At 35.5% G+C, this 26,986-nt stretch overlaps 1 protein-coding gene across 5 annotated transcripts in view; it reads left to right on the top strand.

The window, feature by feature from the left end:
• The window catches only part of CHM (CHM Rab escort protein), a 192,274-nt gene extending 169,503 nt beyond the window's left edge, over window positions 1–22,771 (top strand). For all 5 annotated transcript variants that reach the window (XM_003269017.3, XM_030806933.1, XM_030806936.1 and 2 more), the window contains 3 exons: window positions 5,026–5,124; window positions 10,847–11,007; window positions 19,256–22,771. In XM_003269017.3, coding sequence (XP_003269065.2) covers window positions 5,026–5,124; window positions 10,847–11,007; window positions 19,256–19,447 — 452 coding nt within the window. In that variant the 3' untranslated portion in view covers window positions 19,448–22,771. The remainder of the gene's footprint in view (window positions 1–5,025; window positions 5,125–10,846; window positions 11,008–19,255) is intronic.
• Window positions 22,772–26,986: the final 4,215 nt, after the last annotated feature.

Here is a 26,986-nt window from a genome sequence, read left to right as displayed (position 1 = left end):
CCTAAGTGAATTTAATATGAGATTTACTTTCCTTTAAAGTCATTTGTAAATGAACAAAACATTATCTTTGCAGCCCTTCCATTTGACATTCATTTTCGTGTTCTTTGCAGTACTTACTCATACACTAGACATTTTGAATTTTTTTCGTACATACTAATCAGGCAATAACAGCTGTTTTATTCTGGGATTTGATGTTACAGGATGTTATTTATCTGTGATATGATTATATATTTGCGAATATATAATGTGAAATATATATATGATATATGTAATAATCCAGAATTTCATGTAGGCACTGGTTTATATACTTTTTCTGCTTTTGTGACCCTAGTTTTAAAATGCTATATACCTTTTATAAAAATGAGTTAGATATTGATTTAAAACAATTATCAGTGCCTTTTTCATTTGCTTTTTGAAAATGTGACATTTCAAATTATTATTATTAGTATTATCACAAAACAAAGATTTGATTTTATTATATGTAAACTAATTTTTCTTCCTGATCTTACGGTGACGTTCTGGAATTTTTTTTCTTAAATTCTACTGAGAAAGTATAAGCTGACTATAGACTTTTTTATAGTTGAATTAAAAAATTAAATTGTGTGTCATGTATCATCAAACTCAGTTCCTTACTTGCTACCATAGAGAAAGTGTGTCTCTGAGGTTCTCGGTTTTATTGATACAGTCATATCCTCATTTGTGCTATATTACATAAATTACATGTGGCCTTTATAGTTATATGAAAGATATGTTACCAGCCACATTGATCTCTATGTAAATTAATTACATATTTCTAGTTAGGTTACACAACAAAGCCTACTTGCTGACTAGCCTATAAATAAAGATTCTTTAAATGCATTTGGAACAATTTTGCCTGCTTGTATAGAGTGAATGACTGCTGTATGTGGTAACCTCAGAAGCTTGAGGGATAGATTTCCTACCTTTTACAGCAAGCATTTACTTAGGTTTTACATTCACATTTGTAATGCCATCCGTTTTGATTTAAAATCTGTCATCATTGAAAGAATCGTAGCTGGTGAGTAAGGAATTACCTTCGTAAATTTGAGACTAGAAGAGGTCTTATAGATGGACTAATTGCACCCCTTCATTTTAATTATGAGGACACTGAAGCCAGAGAGAAAAACTGACTTGGCCAAGTAGATATAGAGAGCTGAAGTAATACCAGACCCACGTAATCATCCTATACCATGTCACTCTGCTACCGTACGTTGGACTTGTTACTTTTAAATGTGCTCATTATTATACTTGTACACATTCTGAGTAGAACTCCTACTTCTCATGTGTTTCAAAACAAGTCGTAAGAGTGATCAGCATTCCAAAGGCAGTTTTGGAGAACTGAAAGTGTGTTGTTATTTCTAGTTTTGTGTTGAGTTACTTCTCACTTCTAAATTAAAACTTATTTTGCACTAAGATTTCTTTAATGCCAATACAAATCTAAGTATATTGCCAAAAGAGGGATTATGATAGAAAACACATTTTTTCATTAAGTCTTTGGCCATTTTTAGCTCATTAAGCCTTTAAGCAGTTGCTAAATGAAGTCAAAGGAGCATAGTTTATAAAAAGATATTAAATTTTTTTTGTTCAGTTATAATCTCACATGGTGCCTGTGGGAAATGTTTCCACTTGTATTGCATCTTCCACAATCTTAGTAATAGTTGTCAATTGGTACTAATGAAACTAATACTTTTAGGAAAGCATTTGCCCTGTATGATCTAATTTGTGGTCGTTGTTGGCCTGTATTGAGCAAGTTCATTATTTGGAGAAGAATTAAAGTCACATAGATGCAAAGAAGTATTTTACATAATTGAATTTTAGTAGAAATGTGATAGCATGTTCTACATGTTTGGTTTTGAGTTTACCTTATACCCTTAAGGTCTTCAGACTTTTTGCTCATTTGTCCCTTGAACCCTTTACAAGTTGACATACACAGTTTTTCATCAGAAGAGTCAAATAATTGCAAAGAATATAATTTCTAACATCATAAATATTGACTTATAGTAAAACTATAACATCAGTCATTTAAATATATTCAGTGGAATCTAAGTACCAGGGATATTTGATACCCATCACCCATTTAAAAAAATAAATGGAAGTAGAATTTTTTTTGAAACTTTCTAGGGCAATAAGCTTCTAATTAATCTAAAATTTTCTTCTTGATTTAGTAATTAATGCAATTATTATTTCTACAGAATTAATCTGTCATAAATGTATTACAGTTTTGGTAAATATTAAACAGAATAAGTAAAATTTGTTGAAATGTGTCACTGAATGAAGTAGGAGAGGTGGAGCTGAGCATCTGCATGAGAACCCCCTTGTAGGTGATATAATTTGTGAAAAGTCCTCTTGTATCCTCACACGCATCCCAGTTTGAATGCTGCTGACTTAAGTGACTGACTGTGCCTTCTGCAGGAGATTATTAGAATCACATAATATAATTTAGTGACTAAAGGCAGACACTCTGCAGGCAGGCCATATGGGCTTCAATTCGAGCTCTGAGTCCCAGCTCTTCCTTCTACTAATTGCATGACTTTAGGAAATCTGCGTAGCCCCCCATCCCTCTGTTTTCTCATCTGCAAAATGAGAATAGCAGTTTGCTGTAGCACAAGTGAAATAATACTTGTAGCATGCTTAAAATAGTGTCTAACACATGCATGTTAGTTGTACAGTCAACTCTAAATATTCTCTTAAATGTATTTTGAGAATTTTATAGATATATCTTAATGTGTTTATAAGCATTTCTCAGACAGATTTAAATAATTTGAGATTATCAATTGGTACCTTCCTTTCCTCTTTCCTGGTAAATCAGATAATTTCCCACATTTTATACAAGAAACTAATCAGAATTTCCCCATGAATATGTACACATAGATCTATTGGTATGGGAATGCATATCTATTTAAACACAGGAATACTTAATGTTTGTCCATAACAGTGAGACAAATTATAATTAACAAACATTTATTGAATACCCACTCTAAGTAAAAGTTGTATTTAACAAAAAGGAGAAAAATCGACTCTAAAGCTTGCCCCTGCAAAGGACTTACAAGATATAAGATTAATAAACAAATATTGAGAATCAATGAATTTTAAAAATAGCACAATCAGCAATCTCTGATTTGAAGAGAACCAAAATGAATTCAGTAATCTATACTAGAAGGTGACCTAGGTAACAGGAAAAGCAGGAAGGATAAGGGGAAAAAGTAGTTATTCATACCTTAAATTTGTATTAATAGATCAATTAACAATGTAGCCTCTAAGCAAAGTCAAGGTATAGGGATTATAATTTAGCTTATGACTGTCTTTGTAAGAATTGTTATAAAACTCATTAATCATGAGATGATAATCTTACTTCACTACTAGACATTTTTCCTAGCATAACCTGAACTCTCTGTTATGTTGCTAAGAAATATAATGATATACTAACTTGTGTATCTCTTTAAAATATATGTCCTGTTTAACAGAACCAATAGTTTACCCATTAAGATATTTTTCAAAATATACTTATTTATATCCAGGTTCATCAGCTTTTTCCCTAATAAACATTAACAAACAAACAAAAAACTGGAAAATTTAGAACTTTGGGCATTGGTATTTCATGAGATTTTGAAATAAGAGACAATAAGGATAGATTCTCTCCTGTGGATTGCTGACCTTTGTAATTGCATACCCTGTTTACTTCAGTAATTATCTAGGAGGATTAAGTCTCATCCCAACTAATGCTATACAGCATTTGAAAAAAGTTAACCAAAATAATTTTTGTTATGAAGCTCATTATATCGTTGGAAATAATTAGTACCATACATCCTACAGTATCCCAGAATCAATGAGAATCATTGTTAAATTCATGTAAAAACAATGCTTAAATAAGGTAGACCTATTATTAGGCCATAAGTAATTCAGGAACCATCCGAAAATACACTTCCTTTAGTGGACCTGGGAGGGAAAAATCTACATTTGATTTTAGTTCCATGGTTATTAGAGTCCCTCAATTTATGCTTAGATATATTTTACAGTAGTTGAATGTAGAATAAATTTTGATAATGAGAATCTTATTCTGATGTTGGCTTTCATGATAAAATTTGAACTATCTTCCTGGAGTTTAAAAAAAAAATTCTAGTAGTCCGAAATAAACTACTGGAAGACAAGTGGGTGTATCTTTCTCCCCCTACTAATATAGTGGGGGGAGGAATTTCTCAGTACTTACTGTTCTCTAGTATATTCTTTCTGCCATTATTGTATCTCATCCCAAATAACAGGACCATAAGAACTTCTCTCATTTGGAGATCCCTTTACACCTTTATTGCAAAACACAGAACTCTTTATTCTTTCTTCACCTTTGTGCATAGGCCTTTAGGAGTTTTAACGGAGTTAGGCTACAATATTTTACTTCCATGAAGGGCCTTGTTTGTACATGATTTTCTCTAACATAAACATTCTCCAAGATTCAGGCCCCATAACTCTGTAAATGCAAAAGGAAAGTAATTTGAAATTTCTGAAAATATTATAGACTGTTTTAACCTGTGCCGTTTTATGTGCTTTCAAGTATATGTGTGATTCTAACTAAGTCAGCAGTGTTCTCCCAAAAGGTTTTTAGAGAACCCTATACTTAGTAGATAATTTGTTGTTAACTTATCAGCAAAACATGTATAAATGGGTTTTTCTGTCTGCAGTATATGAAGTGTGTTCTCTTAGGCAAATACATACCTCACTTTCAGCCTTTTTTTTACCCAGTTATTCTTTAGGAATGTCATAAGTGTAACAAGCTCTTTTCTGTGAATAAATGATTGTCTAAGATTTTCTACTCTGTTTTATCAAATTAACATCAACTGGTACTTCTTGGGTACTTGTTGGGTACTTCCTTTAGCTGTTAGTTAACAAATGTTGTAACTACCATGACTTGCTCAGCTCTCTATTATCCATAATACCAGCTTAATGCCTTAAGTATGAGTAAAATAGATTTGTGATGAGAAGGAACTCAAACGTTTTTTTTTTTTTTTTTAACAGATTTGGTTCATTTGACTTGCACATCTTCTAAAACAGCAAGAGAAGATTTAGAACCAGTTGTGCAGAAATTGTTTATTCCATATACTGAAATGGAGATAGGTAAGAAAAATAATTGATGACTCATGATGGAAAGGTAATGTAACCATCATAATCTTCTTAGATATATCATGAAAGTTTCTGCAACCTGAACTGAAATGGGATGTATTCAACAACAATTCACATGTTTTGGTAAGATGGCTGAGCACAGTGTCTGCCTAAACGTGGGAAAATGTTCACTCTACAAGGTTAAAGGAAATATATACATCATACACACACACAAAAAAAAAGTTAAGCACAAAAATATAAATTTATATGTATAGTTACACAGAAAAAGGATTGTTAGAAAATCAGTTAATTTTGGTGGGATTATGGGCAATTTTCCTTATAATTTTTTTTATTTTACAAGTGTTGTACAAAAAGCATATATTCCTTTATCAGAAAAATGTATCTTCCTTTAAGGAAAAAAGATTCAACTAACAGATTAAAATATTAATTGGCAGATGTAGAAATCCTTTCGTATCTAATAGTCTTTTTTTTTTTGTTTGAGACAGAGTCTCACTCTGTTGCGCAGGTTGGAGTGCAGTGGCGTGATCTCGGCTCACTGCAGCCTCCACCTCCCAGGTTCAAGCAATTCTCCTCCCTCAGCCTCCCGAGTAGCTGGGACTACAGGCGAGTGCCACCACACCCAGCTGATTTTTGTATTTATAGTAGAGACGGGGTTTTCCCGTGTTGGCCAGGGTAGTCTGGAATGCCTGACCTCAGGTGATCCGCCCACTTCGGCCTCCCAAAGTGCTGGAATTAAAGGCGTGAGCCACTGCATCTGGCCTCTAATAGTCTTTTAATACATAGTGTGCTAGTGATTTAATATTTAACTCCCAAAAGTGTATATTGCTACTTATTCATGGGGGAAACACATTTTAAAACTTTCCCCCTACATAACAGTGTAGCTAGCACTTGCAGCTGTGAATGGAGAAAATATGGCATATTTTCTCTGTAAATGATCAAAGAAGCCTTTTGCATTTTCTTTTATATGAAGTGAAGGTGATTTTTATTGTAGGATTTGCATGTGCACTTGAATCTTGATCATTTTCTTCCACTGATTTATATATCTTTATTTTCTTTGCATGTTACTTTTGTTCATGCAACTATTTATTTACTCATACGTATTCTGTTTCCTTGCAGCTCATTTCCTATGTGGGTTGCTTATTTTCTTAATGCAGAGATAGTGCATAGAGGGGGGTTTATTTACATAAGAAGACAAACTGTTCTTTAATTTTTTTTTAATTTTATGGGTACATACTAGGTGTATATATTTATTGGGTACATGAGATATATTGATACAGGCATACAATGTGGAGTAATCACATCATGGTAAATGGGATACCCATCACTTTAAGCATGTATCATTTCTCAGTGTTACAATCATTCCAGTTCTTTTTTAGTTATTTTTAAAATTCACTGTAAATGACTGTACTCACCCTGTTGTGCTATCAAATGCTAGATCTTATTCATTCTATTTATGTTCTGCACCCTTTAACCATCCCCACTTTTCCCTCTTCCTTCTCCATTACCCATCCCAGCCTCTGATAACCATCATTGTACACTCTATCTCCATGAATTACATTGATTTAATTTTTAGCTCCCACAAATGAGTGAGAACACGTTAAGTTTGTCTTTCTGTGCCTGGCTTATTTCACTTAACATAATGAACCTGTTATGTTCTCAGAGGCTAATATCAATTATGTTTTTTGGGAGCTACCCAAATAAAGTCTTTGAAAACTTCACTTTAGTTTGGGAGTTAATTTACAAATTAAATTATTTTAGTTATAATTTATTAATTTGTAAGTTTTGTATTTTCTTTATTGGAAAGTATCATATAAATGTTTAGATTATTAAAAATTTGATTGCCAAGGTAAAATACATGGTAATATTCCTAAATCTAATATGGAGTCATAGTTTTTTCTTTTGGCTTTAACTACAACTATACTTTGTGTAGAAACCCTGAGTTTCTTAATTATTTCTGAAATTTTAAATAATTCTTATGTTGTAATTTCATTGTGTAGTAGTCTCAATGCACTAAATATGAATCATATCATTACTCTTCACTTTTTAAATGCATTTAATTTTCTTTAAAAAAAATCAAGCTGGGGGAAATTACATGTTCATTACTTAGCATCCTCTATCCATTTTAGATTTTTAAACATTAATCTTAATAGTTAAAGTGATCCCATTTTGAAATGATGTATTGTTTAGAACCTGAGAGGAATTCTTTGGTAAGAACTATGTGCTCAGAAGGGTCCTCAGGTGCACTGAGGCACTGAAAAGCTACTTTTCACTGACACATAGGCCTTTTTATCATCAGGATGAGGTAGTGGTCATATTTTAATTAAAATGTCAGAACAAATACTGTTGGAGTTATTGAAAATGAATCACCAGATAAAGTGAGCACTGGGCCATGGCAGGTCAAAGAGGCAAAGTCACCTGGAGAAGAGAACTCAATTCATTTTCCTGCCTAAATGAGGAAGAAGGAACTTTATGAGCAATATGAACTTTTAATACATTAAAGCACATTCTTCTCTGTAGGAGAAGCCCCTATTTTCACAGTTTGATGGCTTTTAGTATTATGTTTTGATTATTTGACATTCATATAATACCTTATGCTTTACTGCATTGTAAATATTTTAGTTTAAAACATGTACCAAAGGAATAACATTATTTGGGCTTATTTTCTTTTTGTTTGTATTTGAATTCTACATTCTCTGTGCTTCATAATCCTCAATGAAAGTCAGCCTAGTCACCTTTTAAAAAAAATCTATATAATAGCCATCCTAGTACGTGTGAAGTAGTATCTCATTGTAGTCTTGCTTTGCTTTTCCCCCAGCGATTAGTGATGTTCAACATCTTTTCTTCTCTGGAGAAATATCTATTCATTTCCTTTGCACATTTTTTAATTGGATTTTTTGTTGTTGTTGAGTTGTAGGAGTTCTTTACATATTCTGGATATTAATCCCTTATCAGATACATGACTTGTAAATATTTGTTGTGGCATTGTAAATGGGATCCCATTCTTGACTTAGCTCTCTGCTTGATTGTTATTAGTGTATAGAAATCCTACTGATTTTTGTGTCCTAAAACTTTACTGAAGTCGTTTATCAATTCAAGGAGCCTTTTGATGGCATCTTTAGAATTCTCTAGGTATAGAATCATATTGTCAGTGAAGCGTCTCACTCATTTTCTATCTGAAAGAGCAGCACTGCCTAAAAAAACAGAAATTTCCTGTATAGGTGTAGTTTAAAGTCCATAGCTAGTGTGTTAAGTAATTGTTGGGCTGTGAAAGCAAATGTCTTAATTCCTTTCTGTGTGTGCTCTATCCAGACTCAGTCAGGGATATGACAGTCTCCACCACTCTGCTGGTATTACTGACATACTCTATCCCTAAACATGGCATGCAGCTGTAGACACCATTTTTTGCTTTCTTGTTATTGTTATGCTATAGTTGCTTTTCTTCTACCTACCCTATTCTACACTTACTCCAGTTTAATTTGCCCAAGATCCTATTCTAAATTACCTATTACATCTTTAGTCCTTCTTACCATCAAATTGAATGAAATGAGCTACTGCAGAAAACCAGTAGTTTTACCAGTAGTTCTACCCCTGGCAACTTGTGATGCACTCTTAGCCAAAGCTCAGCAACTTTAATATTTTTTGACAGTTTTGCACTTCACAACTGCATATTAGTTTTCTAGCTATCTCTTTGCCTTCCAGCTGACCTCAAAGAAAGATGAAGCAATTATATATCTCTTTAAAGTTTTAAGGTCAAAGCCTGATAATGCCCTTGTATCCAGAGCATTTATCTTCAGCCTATGTCAGTTTTTCACCTTCCTCATGGTTTGTTTTCAAAGGCGCAACCTCTATGAAATTAGTTCAAATCTATTGGATTATTCATTTCCTCCAACATTTATTAAGTGAAGTGTTCCTTTGAGCTGGATGTTTAATGAGATACAAGATAAGCTCTCCTAGTATATGCTTAGAAATGGGCTGGGCAATATTAAAGACTTTCCAGACCTTAGCCCACTTGTTAGCAGTGCTCCCCAAGTCTGGTATCCCAAATCATAGGAGATACATTTAAGTATCTTCCCATGAGATTCGTGTAACTAAACTCATTAATCAGTTTACTAAGAGCCATATGATGTTAGCTATAAAATATGAATTCCTTATGTTCCTTTGTTTTGTCAATAGATTTAGCCACCTAATATGTTCCTACATGAAGTTAGTGATATCTTAGACGACTCATAGATCTTAGCACTAGAAAGGGGCACCTTAGGAGATCACGTCTTCCACTCAGTTTCTTCATCCTATTCCACTAATAATTATGGATTATTCAGGATGAACTAGGAAAATAATTTATTTGGTGTTCTTATAGTGGAGATACCGTAAATTAAATGTAATAAAATCCTGTTTATCCTGATGTGGGAAATAGGGCTTTCTTGTTAATTGAATACTGCTATTAGGTGAAGATTTCTCTATATTGATTACCAATTAAATAATAGTAATTAATGAGATAATTATGCCTTTAGCATTTTCTTTATTATTCATGAGGTGCCTCATGGTCTTGGGCAATCTTCATAAACATTCCTTATTATTGTACAAAATTTGAACTTCTGTTCAGATTCAGGCTAAAGAAAACTCTCTAGTCAATGAATGTATCAACAGCAATATTTTGTTTTCAAACAAAGAAAATTTAATTATAACAATTTTAAAGAGGAGAGGCAAATAAATGATTATCAAATTAGCAAGAAATAGGCTTTATGCATTGAGATTAATAATGTTGGACCTTTTTATAAGCACATCGTACTTTGATCATACCTGAAAATAGAAAAACATCAATTCAGAAATTATTTACTGAGCATCTGTTGTGTGCTAGGCCCTATATTAGGGAACCAAAAACAAGGAAGGAGACTAAGAACTAAGTCTAGTTCATGTGTATATCCCCAGCTCCTAGCTCAATGCCTAACACCCATAATAGACACATGCTCTTAAATGAGAGAACATGTGCTCAGAATGGCATTCACTGTTATGACTTCATTTTTGATATTTGTTGGTTGTCGTTAATTTTTTAATAAGACAAAGCGTTAGGATGTGAGTTAGGACAACAAAGTTTTAATCCTGTATTTACTATTTTTTAAATAATAACTTTATTGAGATACCATTCATATACCATATGATTCACCCATTTGAAGTGTACAATTCATTGTCTCTTAGCATATTTGTAGAATTGTCCGAACATCACCACCATCAGTTTTAGAACATTTCCATCACCCCAAAAGAAACGTCATACCACTTAGTGATCACCTCCCATTTGCCCCCAATTTCCTTCAGCCCTAGGTAACCTACTAACCCACTTCCTGCTTATCCTGGATATGTGTATGTATTGTTGAATTACTGTATAATTTATCAAGTTGGTTTGTCCGCTTGAAACATAAGGAAATCAATTTATGTTACCTTCTCTCTTTATAGGGAAAATTTAAGGATGAATGTGATCATAAACCCTTTGATACTAGTGAGAAGAAGTAATAGAAGTCCAAAGGAGCATGATTGGAGTAAAATCTAACTTACTAATCAAAATAGAGTGTGCAGATGCAAATTTACTAATTGTTTACATACGAAGCTCTGATTTACTACAATGTCTAGTCATGGCTTAATCGGTAATAGGCTACACAGTGTAGTAATTGACAGGCATATTGTATTTTAGAATGTAAATACAATTTATTTCTATATTTAGAAAATGAACAAGTAGAAAAGCCAAGAATTCTGTGGGCTCTTTACTTCAATATGAGAGATTCGTCAGATATCAGCAGGAGCTGTTACAATGATTTACCATCCAACGTTTATGTCTGCTCTGGCCCAGATTGTGGTTTAGGAAATGATAATGCAGTCAAACAGGTAAGGCTCTTGATGTTTCTCAGTTTTGTATTAAGATGTTGGTGTGGTTGGGAAATATTTTTTCCTCTGGGAGGAGAGAAAAGTCTAGAAAAGCATCTCTCAGTAATACCATTTCTGTAATTTGCCCTAAAAGTTTTTTCTATGACCTACAAAGCTACTTTAAATATACTTTAAATACAGGATCAGATATTTTCACTTTCTTGAATAAAATGTTGAGTTACAGAGATTTTGTATGAGTTCCATCGTGGGAATGAGGATAGAAGATGCTAAAAATACATATTCATAAATAAGAATTTATAATGCCAATATTTTAAAGAAACATTGTTCCTAACTTAAACATTTGGACGATTGCTATATTATTTTGAAATACATAAATTATTTTTCTTGGTAAACAGTCATTTCAAGAAAGTTGTAACTACTAAGGCTTATAAAATTAATTTTACAGTAGTCAATGCATTTTTTAATCATAGAAAAGAAGTTATAGCGTAGTTTTACATAGTTAACATGATTCCATTTATGTTTTGACACAAATTCCTGTCCCAGGAGCTACCATTACTGCTGCTGAGGTCTATTGTAAAGTAAGGTGGAAGTTTGTGATAGCCATCCTGGTCAGGGCTATGAAGAGGCACAGTTTGATACAAGCTGCTAAAAGTGAGCCATGATTCCATTAAGCTGAATATTGATATGTATATATAAATATACTTCTTTGCCTTGGACAGGACGAAAACAAACAGAAAATATTTTTTGAGACACATTTCTAAACTTTTCACGGGTAGAACTGGCACATCTGTCCATTAAGTCAATAAATGGGTAATTTAACATTGTTCTAAGACCACAGATGGAACTTTCATTCCCACCAGTGGCAAGGATCTTATAGTAGCAAATGTCCTGGTTGAGCCTGTAATCTAATTTTGAGTCATAGTAGCAAAGCTATGTCTATCATGAGAATACAGACATCTGCAGTTTTTTTCTAGAATTCTTGTGTATTTTCTTCAGTGCCTGATGGTGATCCTGGATAATCATATTCAGCCAGTGACACCAAACGAAAGTAGGAAGTCACGTCTCTCATCCATCATTCATTCTGTTAGTTTAGTAAGAACCCAAGATGGCTGAAGATCTGCATTTATAGCTTGAAATGATCAAGTCATTTTTACTTTAATGTTCTAATTTTTTGCAAGTAGAAATAGCCAACAAGTTTTTAGCAAGGTACCTTAGGTCATTTTTATCCCTGAATGAACTTTAATATTTTTTAACCAAAAAAATTTAAGTAAGGGCTTATAGTACAAGTACTAATGTAATCTAAACATCTAAACTGCATGCTAGAAGATTATAATTGAGGGATAATTTTATCATGAGGTAATTTGCTTCTCAAGAAGATAATCTTCAGAGGTAACATGCTATAACAGTAGAAAACAGTATAGTGCTAATTTTGGTACTAATTAATACATGGTATTAAATGTAAGCAGTTTTAAATTTGTTGTATAGCTTTTAATCTCATCAATTTTGGGGGAAATATTATAATGCCTACTTTAAAGAGCATTGACAATATTTATAAATAGCTTGTGTATTCAGATAAACTGCATGCTAATTCCTGTGTATCAGCCTGTAATTATGTTGATCACTAATTGGTGATTTCTGGTGATTGGTATTTTCCAAATGAAGATTATCCATAAAAGCCCTCAGAATATCACCTAGACTTTGCTTATGTAGACAACACAAGCCCATGCAGATTTCTTCTTTTTTTTTTTTTTTTTTTTTTTTTTTTTGAGACAGAGTCTCACTCTGTCACCCAGGCTGGAGTGCAGTGGCGCAATCTCGGCTCACTGCAAACTCCGCCTCCTGGGTTAATGCCATTCTCCTGCCTCAGCCTCCCAGGTAGCTGGGAGGCACCTGCCACCGCGCCCAGCTAATTTTTTGTATTTTTAGTAGAGACGGGATTTCACTGTGTTAGCCAGGATGGTTTCAATCTCCTGACCTCAAGATCCGCCCGCCTCAGCCTCCCAAAGTGGTGGGATTACAGGCGTGAGCCACCACGCCTGGCCCGATTTCTTCATTTTTAAAAAACAAATGAAATACTTCATTTTACCAGTTGGCAGGTTTACATCTTTTCTTATTTGTAAAATGTATAGAGGTTGAGTAATGTAAACTTGACACTCTTGTGTTCATAGGGAACTATTTATGATTTGAAGATGCACCGAAAACATAAAGTGATCTGTCTTTAATACCCACAAGTTCAAATTGTGTGCTCCTGGCCTCCAAGACATTCTCTATTGCCACCCCAATACCAACCTAAGTGATAGTTGTGATTCTTTCTATGACTTGCTCATTTTTGTATTTCAGTTTTGTTTTTATTTTTCTGAAACTGACATCTGATGTATCTCTTTTCTTGGTAGATGTTGTGTACCATTTACCCAAATGTACTGATGGGCAGCTCCATAGTCCTCATTCCGAAGACATTGATAGCTCACTCCTTTAGGAGCCCCACCCTCTAGGAGATGTCACTACCATGGGAATAAGAATAAATAGTACCATACTCTTTGTATTTTACTTCAAGTATAAAATGAGTTAAATTGGCTGATGTTGGGCTGGGCTGGCAACTTAACCACCATTTAGAACATTGCTTTATGGACAGATTAGCCAGTCACTTACAACATTTGATATACAGCCCATTATTAAGTTGAGAGCTAGCTGCATAGATTGAACTATCAGATTGTTCACATACTGTAGTGCCATTTGTTTTCTCATGCCTTTGAGAGAGAGGGGGCAATTTTAGATGTCATATTTTCTGTAGCTGCCATTCATTTGAGCACTTTCTGTGTGTCAGATTCTATCCTTAGCATCCCATATATATTATCTTATTTGGTCCTCAAAACAGTCTTACGAGATAAGTATTTGTGATATCCCCATTTATAGATAAGGAAGCTAAGTCCAAAAGGGGCTAAATAACTTGTCCAGAGGTCCCATAGCTAGTAAGTTCTTGAGCCAAGAATTAAACTCAACTCTTTTGGATCCCAGTGTTTGTACACTCACCCAGTGTTATATGCTACTTTCAGCTTATGAGTAGGCATACATCCTAAAAACATTAAAGTTTAACTATATTGATGAAATGTTTGTTTTTGTTTTGTGTTGGTGTATGTTAACTAAACATAGAAATATTTTAAATAATTCACTTTATTATCTCTGTACTTCCCAGTGTGAGCACACCAAGTCACAATATAATTAGCCCTTTCCAATGTTTTAACCACCTGAAATTTTTTACCCTTTGAGCTAACTTCTGGCTTAAAAAAGGTGAAGAGGATGAAAAGTTGCCAATCAACTATTCTGTGCTTAGAACTAGGTTTAGTTGGCAAACAAAATGCAGCAGACCAAGAAGCATTAGATACACTTTCCAGAGCATGGCAGTTGACCCTAAGAGGTTCCAGCAGTTAGAGAGAGGAGAGATTTGGGAAGGGCTGGAGTCTGGCTATTGGAAATTGGCATCAACAAGGGCCAGGGCAGATGGGCTATAGGTGGGAGTTTCATAAGCAAGTAGAACACAAGGAAGAGTGGTGTGACAACCTGCAACTGGTGCTAATCTTAGGAGGCAGCTGGTGCATGACAAGATATATGGAAGTATATGGTGTGGGATCCAGCCACAGAGACTGAAGTTCAGGGTAAAAGCTGTTCTATGGGGAGGAGGCAAAAGGGAGACAAGGTGTCAAACACAGAGGAACTAGCATAGAAGAAGTAAAAGAATTAGTAGTAATAATAATTATTATTATATTTACACTTAATATTTGTATTAAATGTTACTGACATTCTATTTTATGCCAAGGCACTAAGGATCCAGAGTTGACTAAAAGTATTTGTCATCCTGGAGGAATCACTGTCAGGTAAAGGAGAAAAGCATGTAAACTAATGACAGTGTAGTGTGGTATATGTACTAATATATCCAAAGTCTAGAAATAACACAAAGGAGCAATGAGCCCAATCTAGGAGTCAGAGAACCTTACAGAGAGGGGTATAATAGAAGAGTAGCAATTCTCCATCTAAATCAAAGACAGTAGAATTGAAACATTCTGGGTGTGAAGAATAACGTTGGTACCAGCCCAGGATGTAAAAGATAAATATCATGGTGTATTATTTCATACAAATAAACAGGTATTAGTAAATCAAGAAGTCTGAGAGATGGAGGCTAGATGAAGTGGTATATGATAAGATCAGAGAAGGTAGGCCTGAAGGGTTTTATTTTCTATAGTAGGGATCTTGGATTTTATCTTATTGGTGATGGGGAGTCATTGAAGAATTTTAAGCCAAAAATGGAATAAACAGAATTTTATTTTCCATGGACCCATCTGAAGGTGGCATGGAGATGGATTATATGGGGGAACTCTAGAGGCAAGGAGACCAGTCCAATTCTGAGGCTATTGTAGTTGTCTAGTTGAAAGATGGTGCATGTCTGGGCTATGTCAGTGGGGGAAGGAGCAGATGAAGTTAAGAGATAGAAGATAAAATTGATAGAATTTGATGATTGTTTGCATGCCAAGGATAAAAGGGAGGGAGAACTTTTACAGATAGTAAAGATAGAGATGTAAGACAAAAAGACCATTAGGGGAACGGAAGTATGAGGTAATGGCCTTGTCTGACCTAGGTCCTGCTTCTACAAGGATTGCGTGTCTCTAGCAAAGGAGTATGCTGAGTTCCCGGAATGGAGAGCAAAGACAGGCATCTGTAATGTTTAATTTCCAAATAGCCATAATAAAAAATGCAGTTAGCTATAGTTACCATGCTGTACATTAGATCCCCAGAACTTATAGCTGAAAGTTCATACCCTTAAACCAACAGCTCTTCACTCCCCAGCCCCTGGCAACTACCCTCAACTTTTTTAGATTCTACATGTAAGTGAGATCATGTGGTATTTGTCTTTCTGTGCTTGGCTTATTTCATTTAGCATAATGTCCTCCGGGTTCATTTATCTTATCATAAATGACAGGATTCTTCAATTCAAATTTGACAAGAGAGCAGATTTTAAGTATTCTTACTACAAACACACACACATACACGCACACAGTGGTAACTATTAGTGTGATGGACGTGTTAACTTAATTGTGGTAATCATTACACAGTGTATATCAAGTGACCTTGTACACCTTAAATATATATAATTTTTGTCAATTAAGCATTTAAAAACTTAAAAGAAATTGTCTATAGTAATTGGCGTGTCCAAAAACATACCCTTGAAGTTTTTTTATTCTGTTACCCTGTCATACTAATAAGTTCAGCTTAAATCTTGACATTTTTACTTATGTTATTATTAGTAATAATGAAAGTAGCTACCATATATGTCAGCTTAATCTCTGATATTTTATAGGTAAGGAAGCCAAAGCTCAGAAATTGAGAAAGCATTCCACAAATCACATAGCTGCTAAATCGTAGAGCCAGTATTTTTACTGAGGCTGTCTTTTCAAAACCCATGAGCTTAAACAAGTGCTATAGTCCTTAAAGTCCAGGGAATGGGAATTATATCAAAAAGCAAATAGTTGAACAAACAGTGAAGAGTTTTCTTCATTTGGACAGTAACTTGTTAAAATTACTATATACTAAATTAGACTATACCAGTATCACACGTAGGCTTGCATTAGTCTGTCCTCACACTGCTATAAAGATACCACCTGAGACTCTGTAATTTATAAACAAAAGAGGTTTAATTGACTGACAGTTCCTCATAGCTGAGGAGGCCTAAGGAAATGTAAAATCATGGTGGAAGACAAAGGGGAAGCAAGGCATGTCTTACATGGCGGCAGGAGAGAGAAAGCGAAGAGGGAACTGCCAAAAACTTTTAAACCATCAGATCTTGTGAGAAGTCACTATCACGAGAACAGCATGGGGAAAACTGCCCCCATAATCCATTCACCTCCCACCAGTCCCTCCCTAATACTTGTGGATTACAATTGCAAATGAGATTTGGGTGGGGACACAGAGCCAAACCATATCATTCTGCCCCTGGCCCTTCCCAAATCTCATGTCCTTTTCACATTTCAAAACCAATCATCCCTTCCCAACAGCCCTCCAAAGTCTTAAAACTCATTCCAGCATTAACTCAAAAGTCCATGTCCAAAGTCTCATCTGAGACAAATCAAGTCCCTTCTGCCTATGAACCTGTAAAATCAAAAGCAAGTTAGTTACTTCCAAGATACGATGGGGTATAGGCATTGGGTAAATGTCCCCATTCCAAACTGGAGAAATTGGACAAAACAAGGGGGCCATAGGCCCCATGCAAGTCCAAAACCCAGCCGGGCAGTCATTAAATCTTAAAGCTCCAAAATCTCCTTTGACTCCATGTCTCACATCCAGGCCATGCTGATACAAGGGCTAGGCTTCCACAGCCTTGGGCAGTTCCAACCCTGTGGCTCTGCAGGGCATAGGCACTGTGCCTGCTTTCACGGGCTGGCATTGAGTGCCTGTGACTTCTCCAGGTGCATGGTGCAAGCTGTCAGTGGAGCTACCATTCTGGGGTCTAGAGGACAGTGGCCCTCTTCTTACAGCTCCACTAAACAGTTCCCTAGTGGTGACTCTTTGTGGGGGCTCCAAGCCCACATTTCCCTTCAGCACTGCCCTAGCAGAGGTTCTCCATGAGGGCTCTACCCCTGCAGCAGACTTCTGCCTGGCCATCTAGGCATTTCCTAACATCCTCTGAAATCTATGCAGAGGCTCCCAAACCTCAACTCTTGTCTTTTGTGCACCCTCAGGCCCAACATCACATGGAAGCTGGCAATGCTTGGGGCTTGCACCCTCTGAAGCAACAGCCCAAGCTGTACCTTTATTCCTTTTAGCCATGGCTGGAGCTGGAGCAGCTGGGATGTAGGGTACCATGTTCCAGGGCTGCACGGAGCAGTGGGGCCCACTCAGCCCACAAAACCATTTTTTCCTCCTAGGGAAGATCTCTGACATGCCCTGGAGACATTTTCCCCATTGTCTTGTCTGTTAGGACATTTGGCCCATCATTGCTTATGCAAGTTGCTATAGCCAGCTTGAATTCCTCCCCAGAAAATGGGTTTTTCTTTTCTCCTACATGGTCAGGCTGCAAATTTTCCAAACCTTTATGCTCTGCTTCCCTTTTAAACATAAGTTCCAATATCAAGCCATCTCTTTGTGAACACACATGACTGAGTGCTTTCAGAATCAGCCAGGTCACCTCTTGAATGCATTGCTGCTTAGAAATTTTTTCTGCCACATACCCTAAATCATCTTTCTCAAGTTCAAAGTTTCACAGATCTCTAGGGCAGGGATAAAATGCCACTAGTCTCTTTGCTAAAGCATAGCAAGAGTCACCTTTGCTCTAGTTCCCAATAAGTTCCTCATCTCCATCTGAGGCCACCTCAGCCTGGACATCATTGTTCATATCACTATCAGCATTTTGGCCAAAACCATTCAACAAGTCTCCAGAAAGTTCCAAATTTTCCCACATTTACCTGTCTTCTTCTGAGCCCTCCAAACTGTTCTAACCTCTGCCTGTTACCCGATTCCATAGTCACTTCCACATTTTCAGGTTATCTTTTAGTAGTACCCCACTCCTGGTACCAATTCTCAGTGTTAGTGCCTCTTACACTGCCATAAAGATACTACCTGAGACTAGGTAATTTGTAAACAAAAAAGGTTTAATTGACTCACAAGGCCACATGGCTGGGGAGGCCTCAGGAAAGTTACAATCATAGCGGAGGGTGAAGGGGAAGCAAGGCACATCTTACATGGTGGCAGGAAAAAGAGAAAAGGGGGAACTGCTAAATACTTTTAAACCATCAGATCTTCTGAGAACTCACTATCACAAGAACAACATGGGAACAGCCACCCCCATAATCTAATCACCCCCTAACACGTGGGGATAACAATTTGAGATGAGATTTGGGTGAGGACTCAGAACCAAACCATATCAAGGCTATGTAAGAAATCATAAATAATGTTAAAGAAATTATATTTCTCTTGATATATAGAATGTGTTTCAGTTCTCAACAATCTGAACACTTGATAATGAACCTGATGAGGTACTGCCATCCTTGAAGAGTGGACCTGAATACATGTATAGAATTAAAGGGAGAAGTCATAGAATTCTGAAAACAGACTTACAGAAGTTCATGTATTCTGATAAAGTACTGTAACCTGTTTAAGCAAATTTTTAAGGATAAAACAATTTTTTTTAGTTAATGCCAGAAATGCACACACATTTTAAACTGATTTCCAAAAACGATTTTATCTTTTCTTCCTTGGCCAGGCTGAAACACTTTTCCAGGAAATCTGCCCCAATGAAGATTTCTGTCCCCCTCCACCAAATCCTGAAGACATTGTCCTTGATGGAGACAGTTTACAGCCAGAGGCTTCAGAATCCAGTGCCATACCAGAGGCTAACTCAGAGACTTTCAAGGAAAGCACAAACCTTGGAAACCTAGAGGAGTCCTCTGAATAATGGATATACACCAAACTGGATACCCAACTTTGGAAATTTCGACTGGTCTCAGAGTCTACTTGATAGAAGGACCGTTTGAAAAATGTTAGAAAGCAGCAGCAATTATAAGGCAAAATAGATAATAGAAATCCAAAAGGGGATTTTCCTTACAGAGGACATTCCAAGAACACACAACACTTACAAAGCACATTGACTTGCTCATGTTAAATACCAAACTTGCATGACTAGCAGATGAAAATTATAAAACAATTGATTCTCAGGAATGTAACTGTGGATATGAAAGTGATCCTATGCATTGTTAATAATTCCATGGTCTTAGGACAATTTTGCTTACTACTTTGGATCTTTGTTTGAAAGCCACATTTTCAGAACCAGGTCACATATTTTCTTTGGTTATTTGAATTATATTTTCTTTATGGACAAGAGCATCATAACATAATGATAAAAACATATAGAAAAACTAAAGTATCATGATCTAGATAGAAGCCTGTATTTGGAATACAGGTTTGTTTTGCTTTCTATGTTGAGAAGCATTGAAAATGCTAATATAAAGGTGTTTAGACATTTTTACAAACAAGTCAGTAATGTTTTTTAGTATCAGTAGTGATAATTTGTTTGTAAATTATTTACGTATTGGGAGAGGTCAGTAATGAAGAAATGAAAGAATGGAAGGAAAGGTGTGGATAGGCTCATTGGTATTTGGATGTTCTGTCTGTCAAGTAACTAGAGTATTAGGCTAATTGTCTACAGACCTAATTTAATCCTGGCTGTCCTACTGATGACATTTGGTAAATTGTTTAACTTCTGAGCCTACGTTTCTCCATATATAAAGTGGAAATAGTATTACTATGCCTACTATATGAGAATGGTTATGAAGACAAATGCAATGCCATGTTTAGAATGGGTTTGCCAGAAGAAAATTGTTTTAGAATTTTCCCATTGACTTGATGAATCTCAAGTCTCACGCAGGAAATAATTGCTTGCTGTCAGTCAACTTCCAAACAAAATAGATCACAGCGTTTTTATTGCATTAAGCTTTTTAAATGAAAATTTCTTTTTTAAAGTAGTATTTTATAGTCTTACAGACCAGTAAAAGTAGTAACAAGTAGAATTGTGGTTTTGAAATATTACTAAGGAAAACACTCTATAAATTGTTTTATTCCTTTTCTGGTAGGTAAACCTGCAACCACCAAGGACTCCGAATTGTGTATGACAGTTGGTAAGCCCTAGTATATACTCTACATAAAAACATTAGGGTTGCCTGTAATCCCAGCACTTTGGGAGGCTGAGGTGGGTAGATCGCTTGAGGTCAGGAGTTCGAGACCAGCTTGGCCAACATGGCAAAACCCTGTCTCTACAAAAATACAAAATTTTAGCTGGGTGTTATGGTGGGCACCTGTAATCCCAGCTACTTTGGAGGCTGAAGTAGCAGACTCACTTGAACCAGGGAGGCGGAGGTTGCAGTGAGCCAAGATTTTGCCACTGCACTCCAGCCTGGGTGACAGAGCAAGACTCTGTCTAAAAAAAAAAAAAGTTAGGGCTGTACATAGGCAGCAAACCAAGCTGCAGTGATGTTGCCTATATTTAAATTTTCTCAAATGGCCAAGCTCTGATGGTCTACTTTATTTGAGCAATAGTTTAGACTTATAATTGCCTATAAATAAACAAATGAACTCTGGTTTTTTTTTTTGTTTTCACAACATCTGACTTATATTGTCTGTCAGGAAGCCATGGCTCCAATGTAAAGTACATAGTTTTTACATACTTCAACTGCAGCTGGTCCCTGACCTCACCAGGTTTCAGAGATGTTCTTAAAGGAAGCCAGCTGTGGCAGGTCACAGATTCATGGGAAATGGAAAGAACCAAGGAATGTAGCTCTTGCCTCACCTTTCTACCCACTGCAGATACAGTTCAAGCCAGAATAATGGAAGAACTTAACTTTCTAGCCTCTCAGGCTGCTCCTATCCCTACCTCCCAGTGTACAGCCCCTCCCCATCTCTTTAGTCCCCTTTCTCTCGCTTCCCCTTTTATAGTGTCACATAAATCAGGGACAGTAGGATCACATTATAACCTACTTTGTCACAGGGATTCGATTTTTCTTACATCAAATCATGTTTCCTGAAACCCAGCTGGGGCGTATGCACTCAATGTCTAATACATACCTATTAATGTACCAGGTATTGGCCTTGCCCCTGGATATCAGCAATATATTATAAAAGGTTCCAGTAGATGAGACGATTGAGTCTGAATACAATTGCACTAAATTGTGCCAATAAAGATATTGTACTGTTACGGTCTTAGAGTTAAGGCTGCTTGAATGCAGCATGCACATTCATGTAAACAGACAATCAGGGTAGGCCTAGAATAACCACAAAAATGTTTAAAAGTTCCTGAACATGATTCGTGATGATTAAAATATCATATAACTGATAAAAGACTTTAAGAACTTTAGATATTTCCTGTTGCCTCAAAATGTAACAGAAATTATTCTTAGAGCTTTCTTTTTAGCTATCCTAATTACTGCAAATAAATATTTGTTCTTATAGTTTTAAATCAAAAAGAAAAATCTTTTGTTATAAAACCTTAAGCTTGAAGTCATATTAATAAAATTAATATATTGTACATAGTGGAAAATTTTCAGTAACTAAAATTTCAAAAAATGCTATTAAAGAATTTTGATTCATGTATTTAAACTATTTAGTTATGCATGCTTCTTATTAACCAAAAATGATAATACCATTCAGTTTAGTGATCAGTATGAGAACCAATACCTAATCCTATGTTGCTATTGTATTTTTTCCTAGTTGGTGTGCCTGCTCAGAAAAACATATACTGTATGTGTATACATACCTGTGTATATATAAAAGGTCAATTTATATATTTTTCTATAGGAAAATGGAGTAACAAGTTCCCTATCTCCCATAATATTTATTTGTCCATAGTAAAATGGCCACATTGATGATAATTTCTAGAACTAGTTTCTGAGATTGTCAGCCCTTTGTCTAAAATAATGGCAGTATTAATGATTGACTTCTGTCACTGCCATAGTTACCTGGATTGGCAGCCTTGGTAGCCTTTGTCTAAAGTCCTAAAGAGTTCCCAAAAAAATGTGTTGAAATTTAATTGCTAAATAGTGGTTGGTGATTCTTATACAGTAGGAATTGTAATAATTTTCTTGCAAATAAGTTATTTACTGCTATTGATATTGAATAATTTGTCTTTTACTCAGATGTATTTCAAAAAGCATGAATATATGATTATTCATAAATTGTACACTTTAACAGTAAGTTTTCAGAGGAAATAAAGACTTTTAAATCCTTTTCAGTCATGATGTCATATTTTGTAGTACTTGCATCTTTTATATATGCCAAGAATTTGAAGATTGCCTTTAACCTGATTTATGTTTTAATATTAGTCTAGTATGTAAATAGATAATTGTCAAGCTGCATATTTGGTTTTGTTTTTAGGCATCTGCCAACTGTGCTAAGTTTGTGAGAAAGGCAATGAAATAATATAGGGGCATGAGCTACTTTGCAAACTGTTCTAAATGCCAACATTAGTGCCAATATCAAACAAAGGTGGATGATACCTTTTTCTGTTTGGAATCAGTGCTGTAGAGACTGTGCAGCATGGGCTATGAATTTATAGTACATTGATTGCCTACAGACTGTTTTCACATCTCACATGATGAGAATCTGAAAAGTTTTTCATATCTGCTTGGTAAATGCGAACCTGAAATGTTTTTCTTAAAGGGGTTTGAGTCCCCAGCAACTCATTTGCAACAGACAAGAGACTGCTGATGTTCATTTTATGCAGAAATTATTCACTAAACTATGATTTGCTATTGAGTCAAATAATTAAAGCAGACTGACACTTTCTGTCAATTTCAAGTAGTTTCTAAAGTTCCTCAGTAAGGAGACATTAAAAAGATAACAGGACTCTGAAAACGGGCAGCTTATCTGTGAGATTATTAATTAATCAATTTTAAGAAAGATAAGATTAATTGAATTTTTAAATAAATAGCTGTATTATCCTTCAAGCACCTTGAAACTCACACAATATTCACACTTAAAAAAAAATGGTTCCAAATGTTTGAATTTTCTTTAATGATGGCTGTTTAAAAATACTGGTTAAGTGGTTTAACACTTACTTAGTATCCCAAGTCACATTTTGAAGGCCACTTTTCTTTCCATTGACGCACAATTTAGCTTTGGGGCTGCAATGAGATGCCCTTGTGGTATAAGTTGCCACGTCTGCTCTTTCTGGTGATGATGACTCCTAGGACAGTATGACAGGTAATCATTAGAACCTGGATCCTGGTAAACTGTAGGGTCTTTTTGGTCTATCGTTGCAGGGGGATTTATGCTTGTAAGTCCTATTAATGTTAATAGGACTTGCAGGTGTAAATCTTCCTCCTGTCAATGAGACAGTTGACTCCTAAAAGAAACATTCTTTATTTTTTTTTTGGGGGGGGGGGCTTCTTCATTTTATTTTATTTTATTTTTTTTTCTCATAGTTTTTTTTTTATTATTATACTTTAGGTTTTAGGGTACATGTGCACAATGTGCAGGTTTGTTACATATGTATCCATGTGCCATGTTGATTTCCTGCACCCATTAACTCGTCATTTAGCATTAGGTATATCTCCTAATGCTGTCCCTCCCCCCTCCCCCAACCCCACAACAGTCCCTGGAGTGTGATGTTCCCCTTCCTGTGTCCATGAGTTCTCATTGTTCAATTCCCACCTATGAGTGAGAACATGCGGTGTTTGGTTTTTTGTCCTTGTGATAGTTTACTGAGAATGATGTTTTCCAGTTTCATCCATGTCCCTACAAAGGACATGAACTCATCATTTTTTATGGCTGCATAGTATTCCATGGTGTATATGTGCCACATTTTCTTAATCCAGTCTATCGTTGTTGGACATTTGGGTTGGTTCCAACTCTTTGCTATTGTGAATAGTCCCGCAATAAACATACGTATGCATGTGTCTTTATAGCAGCATGATTTATAGTCCTTTGGGTATATACCCAGTAATGGGATGGCTGGGTCAAATGGTATTTCTAGTTCTAGATCCCTGAGGAATCGCCACACTGACTTCCACAATGGTTGAACTAGTTTACAGTCCCACCAACAGTGCAAAAGTGTTCCTATTTCTCCACATCCTCTCCAGCACCTGTTGTTTCCTGATTTTTTAAATGATGGCCATTCTAACTGATGTGAGATGGTATCTCACTGTGGTTTTGATTTGCATTTCTCTGATGGCCAGTGATGATGAGCATTTCTTCATGTGTTTTTTGGCTGCATAAATGTCTTCTTTTGAGAAGTGTCTGTTCATGTCCTTTGCCCACTTTTCGATGGGGTTGTTTGTTTTTTTCTTGTAAATTTGAAGAAACATTCTTTAGAGGTGGACACTGTAACTGATCTAGAAGCCTCAGTGAATTGTCCTATTCAGGATTTTTATGTGTGGGGGAAAAAAATAGAATGAGTATATCAACTTAGCTGAGCCTTTTCTCCAGAGCTTGAAAAGATGAAATACTGGCACTTAATTTTCTATTTCCATTTCTAAAATGTGTTAGAAACTACTGCTCTATGTGTACTATTAACATAGCATTTTTTCTCTTATTTTTTAAAGTAAAATAAGTTTGCCCAAGGTTGTGTTGAAATCACATTTTAATATGTCAATACTATCCTGAAAGTTCTGGAAATTAACATCTTAAAGCTATATAATAAAATCCAGTCTCATAACAATCAAGGAAACGCAGACAAACCCAGGAGATATGTTTTGTTTATCAAGTTGGCAGAATCCCAAATACTGATAATAGCCAGAGTGGTAAGGATGTAGGGGAAAAGACACTTATACATTGTGACTAAGAAAGTACATAAGTAGGTTACAGCCTATTCAAAGGGCAATTTGGCAGAACCTGTCAAAACTTTTTTGCAGATTATTAAAATGACATTATTTTTAATATTTACAAATTTTTTCATTGCCACTTTTAGCTTCAGGCAGAACATATGAAGGCGTATTACATGGGAATATTGCATGATGCTGAGGTTTGGGATATGAATCCCATCACCCAGATAACAGTACCCAGTAAGTAGTTGTTGTTTTTTTTATTTATTATACTTTAAATTTTAGGGTACATGTGCACAACGTGCAGGTTAGTTACATATGTATATATGTGCCATGTTGGTGTGCTGCACCCCAGTAAGTAGTTTTACAACGCATGTCCCCCTCCCTCCCTCCCTCCCTCCTCTAGTAGGCTACATTGTCTGTTATTACCATGTTTATGTCTACATGTGCTCAGCGTTAGACCACTATGGGTTAGATAATAATAAATTGCTACACTGTAACAGAAGTGAAGAAGAATTTATAGGTGTTTAATTCCTAATCATTACTCCAGAATATCTTTGAGAATAACAACTTAATTAAAAGATACTTACACATTTTAAATGGAAGATAGAAACCATTAGGGCTTAGAGGAAGGTATCCTGATGAACATCAATTTAGGACACTCTACTATATTAATATAAATTAAGTTGTAGAATGAAAATGTAGTATTTGGATAGATTTGCCAAAGAAAATTTGACATTTAATGTAATATGAAAAAAATTCAAATCATGTTGAAAAAATCATTTGGGCAATTCTCTAAACCAGTTTTAATACATTGCTTTGTGTTTTTTGCGGCAAAAAGATTTATTTTAAATGCCCAAAATTGTCCAATCTGGTGAATGTCTAAATTTCAAGTGATCTAAAAATGCCTGCCTCTCTCCTAAATTTATAAACCTTTTTACCATCCATTTACTACTACATATTTCCATCTGATGACCTAGCAGGTAATTAAACTCATATGTCCAAATTTTTTTTAAAAATAAAAATATTATTGACTCTAGTCACCCTGTTGTGCTATCAAATACTAGGTCTTATTCATTATATTTTTTGTCCCCACCTCCTTCCCACACCCCCATTATCCTTCCCAGCCTCTGGTAACCATCCTTCTACTCTCTATGTCCATGAGTTCAATTGTTTACATTTTTAGATTTCATAAATAAGTGAGAACATATGATGTTTGTCTTTCTGTGCCTGGCTAATTTCAGTTAACATAATGACCTTCAGTTGCCTCCATGTTGCTGCAGATGACAGGATTTCATTCTTTTTGTGGCTGAATAATATTCCATTGTGTACCACATTTTCTTTATCCATTTATCTGCTGATGGACACTTAGGTTGATTCCATATCATGACTATTGTGAATAGTGCTAAAATAAACATGGGAGTATAGATACCTCTTCAATATACTTATTACCATGTTTTTGGATATATACCCAGCAGTGGGATTGCTGGATCATATGGTAGCTCTATTTTTATTTTTTTGAGGAACCTCCAAATTGTTCTCCCTCGTGGTTGTACTAATTTACATTCCCACCAACAGTATACGAGTGTTTCCTTTACTCCACCTCCTTGCCAGCATTTGTTTGTTTGTTTGTTTTGTTTTATTATACTTCAAGTTCTGGGATACATGTGCAGAACACACAGGTT

The sequence above is a fragment of the Nomascus leucogenys genome, chromosome X (genome assembly GCF_006542625.1).
Source record: "Nomascus leucogenys isolate Asia chromosome X, Asia_NLE_v1, whole genome shotgun sequence".
NCBI classification, from domain to species: Eukaryota; Metazoa; Chordata; class Mammalia; order Primates; family Hylobatidae; genus Nomascus; species Nomascus leucogenys.
The sequence above is the reverse complement of the archived record's forward strand: the minus strand, read 5'-3'. Positions and strand labels throughout refer to the sequence as shown.